At 47.1% G+C, this 9,713-nt stretch overlaps 1 protein-coding gene across 1 annotated transcript; it reads left to right on the forward strand.

Annotated features, from left to right (window-relative positions):
* Nucleotides 1-4,243: 4,243 nt before the first annotated feature.
* LOC103978484 (chaperone protein dnaJ 8, chloroplastic) lies at nucleotides 4,244-5,244 on the forward strand. Its single transcript, XM_009394291.3, has 3 exons — nucleotides 4,244-4,478; nucleotides 4,735-4,815; nucleotides 4,895-5,244. The coding sequence occupies exons 1-3, from the start codon at nucleotides 4,278-4,280 to the stop codon at nucleotides 5,021-5,023; spliced, it is 411 nt and encodes a 136-aa protein (XP_009392566.2). The 5' UTR covers nucleotides 4,244-4,277; the 3' UTR covers nucleotides 5,024-5,244.
* Nucleotides 5,245-9,713: the final 4,469 nt, after the last annotated feature.

Below are 9,713 nucleotides of genomic sequence, written 5' to 3' on the forward strand. Positions count from 1 at the left end.
GCGCATTGTAGCTGGAGCAGAAGATTGAAGACTCAGCAAAGGCGAGGAGTTGCAGTGTCGACAAAGGCTTCAACGAGGACGTCGAAGGAATAAGTGGGGGAGAATGTCACGGACAAACTTCTAAACAAGATGTTGGATGTAATGCTTATGTATGTCCGTGTCTGTTGGCATGTTCATACCTTGTACAACATGTAGAGGGGCAGCCGAAGGCTTAATAGTCTCATTTTTAGTTGGGTTTGTGGCCTCTTTAGCTTGTAAATAAAGGTTGTGTCATGTGGACACGTGCGAGAGATTTTCGGTCTGTAATGGACCATTTTACCCTTTGTTGTGCCACTGTTCAGAGCTTGTAAAGTCTGTTTGTAATTTGCATTGTCTATGAAGTGTTTTTCAGAGATGTTTGCTTGTGGATCCCGATTGAGGCGTTCTCTCTAACCTGTTCTCTCTTTTGTTGGTCCTAAGGGACAATGGGAGGCTTCGGGGAGGCTGACCCTTGCGAACGGACACGCAAGGGTGTCGCACGACTTAGGCAAAACCAGCTAAGTCCGTGACAGAATGGTGGTATAATACTACATATCATTCATCTACAAAATGTGCCCCTTATAAAGCATTGTATGGTCGACCAGCCCTTGTGATTCCAAAGTATGTAATTGGCTCGGCCAAGGTAGATTAGGTTGACCAAGAATTGATTGATAGGGACAAACTCTTACAACTGTTAAAAGATAATCTCTCTACCGCTCAAGCCAGAATGAAGCAGCAAGTCGATAGATGACGAAGTGAAAGAGAATTTTCAGTGGGAGATTGGGTTTATCTTCGCCTACAACCATACAAGCAACTCTCTATCAACACTCGAGCCTCCATGAAGCTATCCCCAAGTTTTTATGGGCCCTATCAAAACACAGAGTGTATTGGAGCCGTGGCATACAGACTTAAATTACCTGAGAATGCCAAAATTCACCTTGTCTTCAACGTATCATGCCTAAAGCCCAAGTTGGGAGAACAGGAGTCACCCCAGATCCAACTGCCCAACACAACTGAGGATGGAGTTATTCAAGCCCAACCACAAGCCATCCTCGATCGCAGGATCGTGATGCGTCGCCGACGTCCCTCTACTGAAGTACTAGTGCATTGGAATAATCTACCACTTGAAGATGCCACATAGGAACCATATGAGGAGCTGAAGACCCGGTTCCCTGAGTTCATGGAATCTCAACCTTGAGGATAAGGCTGATTTGAAGAGGGCGGGTCTGTTAGGACTCTAGCTAGGAGAGTCCTAATTGAGAAGGACATTCTGTTATGACTCTAGCTAGGAGAGTCCTAATTGAGAGGGTGTTAGGACTCTAGCTAGGAGAGTCCTAATTGAGAAGGACATTCTGTTAGGACTCTAGCTAGGAGAGTCCTAATTGAGAGGGACATTCATGTAGGAGGTTTTTTCTTAGAGAAGAATTAGGAGTTGTAAGGGAATAGGAGTTTTGAGTAGGAGTCATATTAGGAGTTGGTTAGAAGTAAGAGTCTTAAGTAGGAGTCCTATTATAAGTTAGGGTTTAGAAGCCCTATAAATAGCCATTATTCCTTCTCTTTTCTTAAGCAATAGATGAATCTTTTCTACAGCCTTTGAGCAGCAACTTGGAGGGAAGAACCCCTATAGAGTTCCAAGGAGGCCGATCCCCTAAACAGATCAACCCCAAGTTTAGAATCTGCAAGGGTTCTAATAGAGTGCTGGGCGGTACCACCGCCTAGACTGGCGGTACCACCGCCTGACACCCTATCAGTGGCGGTATAATCACCCAGACTGGCGGTACCATCGCCTGACACAGCCTCGAAGATTGTGCCACGACGGTGAGTATTCTTGGGGCACTGTTTAGGCTTCTTATTGGGCCCAACACAGTGATTACATGGGCCTAGCTGGACCCTAATTGGGTTGGCCCAAATCTAATCCCAATTACATGCTAACTACGATTCTTAAGACATATTCTAAGCTAAACAAATCCCTATGTCAATTCTTCCGGCGAGCTTCCGGCGATCTTCCGGCGAACCTCCGATGAACTCTCGGTAATGTTCCGACGGACTCCTGGCAAGCTCCTGGACTTCACGATGATCTTCTTGGTGAGTTCCGACGAGCTTCTCTGGCAAGCTCCGCGACTTCTCGGCTGGTTCCCGTAGAACTTTTGACGAACTCTCGAACTCCCAATATGATCTCGATCTTGACTTCAGGACTTCATTTTGCTTCATGTCTTGCTATTATAGTTAATCCTGCACATGTAAAACACACTTCAATCTAGACAATTAATCCTAAGCATCTAATCAAGTTGTCCGGCATGTCATTGGTCCCTCGACGCTTCGTCCGATTCTTCGGCACATCGTCCACTCTTGCGGCCTATTGCCCAATCGGCCAGTTGACTCCGCAACTCCGATATCCTTGGTGCAATCTCCGCTCTTCTTGGCCCGATGCCCGAATCCACGGTCTGAAGCCTTCTGTCGATACGTCGACCGATTCATCGGTCTGACGTCCAATCTTCTGACATGTTCCTCCGGCCCAACATGATTTTTCTTGATTTAATCGTCTTATCTTGATCGAAGCATCCTTCGTCACTCAAAACGCAGATTAAAACATAAACACATATTGATTGGTTTCATCATCAAAATCTGAGATTCAACAAGTTTAACGTGTCAAATGAACTAGATGTTGTACTTCAGATCACTCTCGTGAGAGCCCCAAAGCACACCTTGGGAGGAGACAAATAATACAAAGTACATCATCAAATAATCTTCATATGACACGTGATCGTCACCCTCCACCCGTCTGCCCATGTGGGCTAGGGTCCAAGATAGGCGGTTATCAGTTGCCCTCTTGTCACCCACGTGGATAAGACACCAAAGAGAGGTTATTAAAGGCAATTAGAGATCGTCTCCTCATAAAACATTTCATAGAATATTCTGCGCTTTTACGAGCAGCTATAAAAGCTCCTCTTCAACACAATGAAAATGGGGGTTATCTTTTTTGACCACTTGCATCTACATTTAGATGCCTCAAGTTAAGGAGTTAGAGGAATTGAGTCAAGAAACCTCTTCCAACGTTCATATTTGTACAGGTGATATCTCGAGAGCTCGACGTTTCTACCTCAAAAGCACTTTGGATAACCATACGCATATAGGTCTGAACCATGTCAGGCTGACCAACATGTCAACAACATCTTCTCTCAACACATGACATAATTAAGAATATTCATTTAATTTACTATGGATTAAGAATTTTCAAACACGAATAATTTGCTATAGATTAAGAATTTTCAAATAGATCGCACACAAGAAAATACCTGTGTATATTAATTAACATACAAAATAATTACAAGAATGGCATTCAGGTAAGCAAAAGGAACCGAGAAAAAAATCTATAATATGATAAAATGCCCTTCAGTAAATCAGCTTGTAATCCTTTGTTTTATTCATAAAAGAAACCATAAAATTACAAATAATAAAATCTAAAATTCGAAAAAACTGAACAAGAATAATTTCTAAGGCCATGAGCAGATCTTTATCAAGCTAAATGTCAATTCAATATCATGTTTATTTTAGATTTCTTGGAAAAAATAAAATAAAAAATTTGTAAGATGAGAAGCAGAATTCCAAAGTCCATTAAATATATTATTTATCGGCTAATGAATAATTTGGATCCTGTATATACACATATACATACATATTAGACTGATATTTTCGAGACTAACCCCCGCCTAAATTGGGCCTTATATATAATTTGGGCCCAACTTCAAAGGTACATCAGAACGGTCATCTCTCTCTTGATTCAGAATCTATGCGGTGTTGTATACATACATCAACAAAATCTAATCTCATCATTGTGCGTGCTGCATCAGTACCGGTGCACTTCGGCAAAATGCTCGCGCACGGATATTGACGCAACCATGACGCGGTGCTCCTCTCATGCACCTTCGTCCAATCGCACCAAACATGATGAGGTTGTTCGCATCGGAGCTTTTAGATTAGCGTTCTCGTATGACATATTTTAGATGAATGGCTGCTAACGAACGGAACATTCCCGACTCCGTGGAGAAAAGTACACGTCGCAAGGAGTAAGTAGCTAAGGGCTATATCCGTCTTTTTATTCCAGGAGGCCCTCTCTATTACAAAAGAACCACTCCCACACTAATCGACGGGTGGTCATACAATGGCAACGTCGTCATTTAGACCCAGTCTCAGGTCTATTTCTTCCAGTTTTTTTCTTCAAGGCCTTCGAGAGGAGAGGAGAGGAGAAGAGGGGGGCGATGAGGAGAGCGGCGACTCCGCGGGCACTCGGGAACGGACCGATGGACCGCTTCCCGGCTGCAAGGCTGGCGAAGGGCGGGCGGTGCCTTAGGATCCCGGCCAGGTCGCTCCCCATCGCCGGCGAGTTCGCGGCTCTTGGGCTGACGCCCTTCGCGTCCAGGTGCGACGTCAAGCGCGCGTACAAGCGCCTCGCGTTGAAGGCAAGCGATCTGCATCCTTTTTCTTTCTGGATTACATTTACTCCTTAGCGCTGATATATGTTTCTCTGTGGAAACAATCGTGGAGCAGCAGTTCCAAAGTCAAAGTGCATAAACGTTGACTTTTCTATGTTAGAACATGATGGATAGTTTCATATCACAATCTTATCGAAAAGGAACTGTATATATTAGATTGAAGCTTTGGTTTGTGACCATTTCCTGTTGGTTGACTCGGCAACTCTTTTGCCAACGTGCGCAGTATCATCCGGACGTGGTGAGAGGGGACAACGGGGGCGGAGAGAAGGACGAGACGTTTAGGGAGATCAAGTCGGCTTACGAGGTAAGTGACGGAGGCGATAGACGTTTGTTTGGTGTCTCTTCCTGCATGTATCTGACGAGTGCTCGTGTAAGGTGGACAGAGCCTCATGTCCAAGTTTGAGGAAGAGAGCAACTCGGACGTGGTGGATGGCTATGGTGACGAGTGGGATGAGTGGGACGAATGGATGGGATTTGAAGGAGGGTTTCCTGTGGTGTGCAATCCTTCGTAGCTCTTGATTTGAAGCTGCTGCTGCTGCTGCTGCTGTTGCTGCCATCTTAGTGATGCAATTTACGGATGGTCGAGTTCATGTTAGGCATTTGCAGAATAGTGTAATGTCTTGGATTCTGTTTTGTGATGGAGTTATCTTTGTCTGATACAGTCAATCGGGTCAAACCATCCCGTTTATAAGTGATATATCTATTGATAATAAAACAAAGTTTTATCGTTTTACGATTGACAAATATCTTACAATTTTTTTATTGAGAGAAAAAATATTTTTGATGTTCTTAAAATTTTTTAATATTTAAAGGGAGTGAAAGAAAAGAATATAATTTTTTTAAAAAATTATATGAGAGGATCTATAAAAAAAATTATATTTAAGTAGAGTTAACTCAGTGTTTCGTAATTGATCTTGAAAATTTTAATTTTTCTCGGATTTGTTGAACTTGGTCGATTTTTTGATATACTTTTTAGCTTGTTAGTCTTTGAATATTCTTTTGATTTTAAATTTTTTTCCCTTCATCCTATAAAAATTATATAAATATTTTTAAAAATATATTTTTCTCCTTGGAAATTTTAAATTATATTGTAACATCTTAATAACTCATATTTGATTGATATCATACTAATAAGCCATACTAGTTTTGTAAGATACTAACTTACAAACTTTTCACTATCGATCTTTTTTTAAGAAATAAATTAAAACGAGATATGAAAATAATATTTTTACTTGATCGAGTGAGTCATGATTCATCGACTGCATTCCCTTACAAAATAATATTTTTTTAAATATAACAACATTCAGAAAAATAAAAATATTATTATCAAAATATGAAATAATTTTATTATTATCAATAATCAAGATATTTATTAGTTAACATAGTTGACATCTTTAAAATTGATAAGGATAGTAATTATGATAAGACTCGGCTGACGTTAGATGACGCATCACGCCTCGATCGATGTGACAGCACCTGGTCAAACGGACCAAAACATCGACCGAGGTACATTAACGTTTGCTCAAGCTCGATTCTTCACGCCACGCCAACACCAGCGTCAGACGTTACCAGCTTGCCCCTTGCAAGCGGGCACATCAGGAAACAATAAGCTTCCCTATAAATATCCTCGCATTCCGAACGGGAAAGAAAGAGACAGGCAAAAAGACTTCTTCGTCTGAAACCCCCTCCGCTATCCACTAACTTGATCGTCGGAGGGGTCGGGCCGAGCACCCTGACCCGACCTTTGTGTAGGTGCAAAGCCGAAGGTCCCCGCGGGACACGAAGGTGAGGAGTTCCTGCCCTGAGGAGACAACAACACCATCCCAACCACCGCACCCGACCACCTTGGCGGACGCGAAGGCCGTCTCGAGAAGATCCCCATCATTCGGATCCGAACCCAGCCGCATCGGCCCCGAGGCCACGGCTTAAGGTTGTTTACACAAACATTTTGGCGCTAGAAGGAGGGCACCAATGTCGAGGGATCCACTAACCGACACCAACGAGCCCCCAACCGAGGGGTCGTTCTTAACAGGGGCGTCGGTCGTGCGCCCCTGCGTGAAGGGCCACGGGCAGACGACCTCGCCGCGACCTCAGAACGCTACTGGCGTTTGTTCAACGACCCGGGTCTGCTTCCGCCCGAAGGCGCTCCTAGCGTCCCTTCACCCGTGTCGACCGAGGCCTTCCAGGACCTTGCCCATCAGGTCCGAACTTTGACGAGAATGGTGCAGACCGTCATTCCGCTCATTTCCCAATCAGCAAACCCGTCGGCGGCCCAGCCTGCGCATCGACTGGAGCCGTCTGCGCCTACTCACGTAACCACCCCGGAACTCCCGAGCTCACCATAGACCCAGGTGTTTCCCCTTGGGGATCAAGCAGTGTGAAACCCTGCCGATCGACCCGAGCAGGAGACGATATCCTCGGGCTCGACGGACTCCCTCCGGGCCCAACTACGCCTTCTTGGTCAGTGACTCAATGAAGTACAAAGGGAGGTCTGTACCTCAAAGGGAGAGCTAGGGGACGATCCGCACAGGGGGTCGTCGTTCGCGGCTGAAATGTGGGACCAGCCGGTGCCCGCGAACTTTCGACTCCCCTCCCTGGGCGCTTATGACGGCACCACCGACCCGGCGGACCATGTGTCTGCCTTTCGGGCTCAAATGGCGCTGTACGAAACTTCTGACGCTCTGATGTGCAGAGCGTTTCCTACAACCCTGAGGGGGCCTGCTCGCACGTGGTACAGCGGCCTAAAGACCGAGGGAATTAGCTCGCCAGGGAGTTCGAGCTCAACTTCCTAGCTTTGGCCCGACCGAAGCCATCCGTCGCCCTGCTCTTAGGGCTAAACCAGAAAGAGGACGAACCCCTCTCCCATTATGTAAATCGATTCGCCACGGAAATCTGGGGTTTGTCGGATGCTCACCCCTCCCTATTGATGCAGGTATTCATGGTGGGTCTCCGTCCCTCTAGGTTTTTCTAGTCCCTCGTGGAACGGCCCCCCACCGCAGTTTCAGAAATGCTTCAGAGAGCCAACCAGTATGTTGCGGCCGAAGCCTGGATGTCGGGGAGGCGAGAGGAACACAAAAGGCCCCAGATGGAGCAACCGCGAGGGCAGTTACCCGGCCTGCCGAGGCGCAGGTCGGACCGATTCGACCTACCCGTGCCAAGGTCGCCACTCCCCACCTTGGGAACATCCCGGACGCAGATATTTCTCCAGATAAAGGAGAAGGGGCTGCTCCGAACCCCCAACCCGATGAGAAACCCACGGGAGCTCGCGGACCAGACGCGGTATTGCCGTTTCCACCGGCAAAACGGGCATGACAAAGAGGAGTGCCGCGAGTTGAAGCGACAGATCGAGGAGCTGATTCGAAGAGGGCACCTCAGCCGCTATCTACGGTAGGATAAAGAGCGTTCCCCACGGCTCGAGAACCCCATTGAAAGGCAGATCGACGTGATCATGGGCGGCCCGGCGTCTGGGGGAAACAGTATGTCTGGGCGGAAAGCATATGCCCGCGCGGCCGCAGCTGAAGACTATGGGAACGGGCCCGGGCCCGAGGTCACATTTCCCGCAGAGAAAGCCAAGCAGCCCAAACACGATGATGCGTTGGTGGTGACCGCCAGGATTGCTAATGCCCGAGTGAAAAAAATCATGGTCGACACTGGAAGCTCGGTCGACATCCTTTATTTGGAAGCTTTCCAAAAGCTCGGACTCCTCCACGACGCCCTGGAGCCTATGAGCTCAGCGCTCACCGGGTTCACCAGCGAGTCAATTTCACCGTTGGGCGTAATCACCCTACCCTTAACCCTCGGGGAAGTACCGAGGACAAAGACGGTAATGGCAACCTTCTTGGTAGTCGAGCTCCCTACCGCTTCCAATGTGATTCTGGGATGCCCCACCCTCAATAAGTTCAGAGCAGTTATCTCCACCTACCACCAAACTGTGAAGTTCCCGACCCGTGCGGGGGTCGAGGAAGTCAGCGGGAGCCCCCGCGAATCAAGGTGGTGCTACCTGACCGCGGTCTCCCTGCATAAGAGGAGAAGGGATGAACCGCCCCTCGAGGACCCCCGAGAAGCAAAAAGGTCGCCCCAGCACCCCGAGCCAACGGACCCTACAGTGGATGTGCCACTACAGGAGGGACACCCAAATCGAACGGTGAAGATCGGGTAGGAGCTTCCTGAGCGGGAGCGAGCCCAGCTCATCAATCTTCTACACGAGAATGTGGATGTCTTCGCCTGGTCACTCGCTGACATGCCAAGCGTGAACCCTGAGGTATCTCAGCACCACTTGTGCATCTCTCCCGACGTGCGGCCGGTAAAGCAAAAGCCCCGACGTCTTGCTCCCGAACGCTAGCACGTCATCCGAGGAGAAGTAGAGCGACTTCTGGCGGTAGGCTTCATTGAAGAGGCCAAGTACCCGCACTGGTTGTCCAATGTAGTTCTTGTGAAAAAACCCAATGGAAGCTGGAGGATGTGCGTTGACTACACCGATCTTAATCGTGCTTGTCCGAAGGATTGCTACCCCCTTCCCACGGATCGACCAACTAGTCGACGCAACGGTCGGTCACGCCCGCCTTTCTTTCATGGATGCCTTCTCCGGCTACTGCTAGTCATAGGTGCCCAGCAAGCTAATCACGTGAGTGATGGCACGTATGACTTGATACAGAATCTTTTTGCTTATTATATTTTGGCGTATATCACTTTATAACTATTGCATAAATGCATACATATATTGTGATGTCCTTGGATATGTGCAATGGGAATCCGATCGTGATGAGATCACGATAATGATATCGATTCACCTTTAAACACATATCCTAAATAATCCCGGTCATAGGTTACTCGAGAGGGATATCGTGATAACCGGATAGACTGGTGTGCTATATACCCGTCCATATGATGGATGCAGCTAGTCTCATAGCTGCTCGTGTAGGGACACTAGGAATACAGTATAGGTGCTCATTGGAGAATGAGTTCACTGATTGATCCGCTTATGGAATGCTGGATGGTTGATGATGCCTTATTGTCAGACAGCGATTCCGTAGTCCTAGTGGTGTATCTGGTCCTTAGACTTGAGACACCAATGATGTCCTGTATGAGTGCTCCACTCTTTGATACCAGACTTATAGGTTTGGCTGTCCCAGATCTAGTACAGCTGGTCATTGGGAGTGGTAGTCGACCTTACGAGGGCTATTGAGTGTCGATAGAGGATCA

Source organism: Musa acuminata, chromosome BXJ1-3 (genome assembly GCF_036884655.1).
Source record: "Musa acuminata AAA Group cultivar baxijiao chromosome BXJ1-3, Cavendish_Baxijiao_AAA, whole genome shotgun sequence".
NCBI classification, from domain to species: Eukaryota; Viridiplantae; Streptophyta; class Magnoliopsida; order Zingiberales; family Musaceae; genus Musa; species Musa acuminata.

Coding starts and splice junctions, on each gene's coding strand:
- LOC103978484 (XM_009394291.3), top strand. CDS start 4,278: ATGAGGAGAGCGGCGACTCCGCGGGCACTCGGGAACGGACCGATGGAC. Junction 4,479..4,734: donor ACAAGCGCCTCGCGTTGAAG/GCAAGCGATCTG, acceptor CAACGTGCGCAG/TATCATCCGGACGTGGTGAG. Junction 4,816..4,894: donor AGATCAAGTCGGCTTACGAG/GTAAGTGACGGA, acceptor TAAGGTGGACAG/AGCCTCATGTCCAAGTTTGA.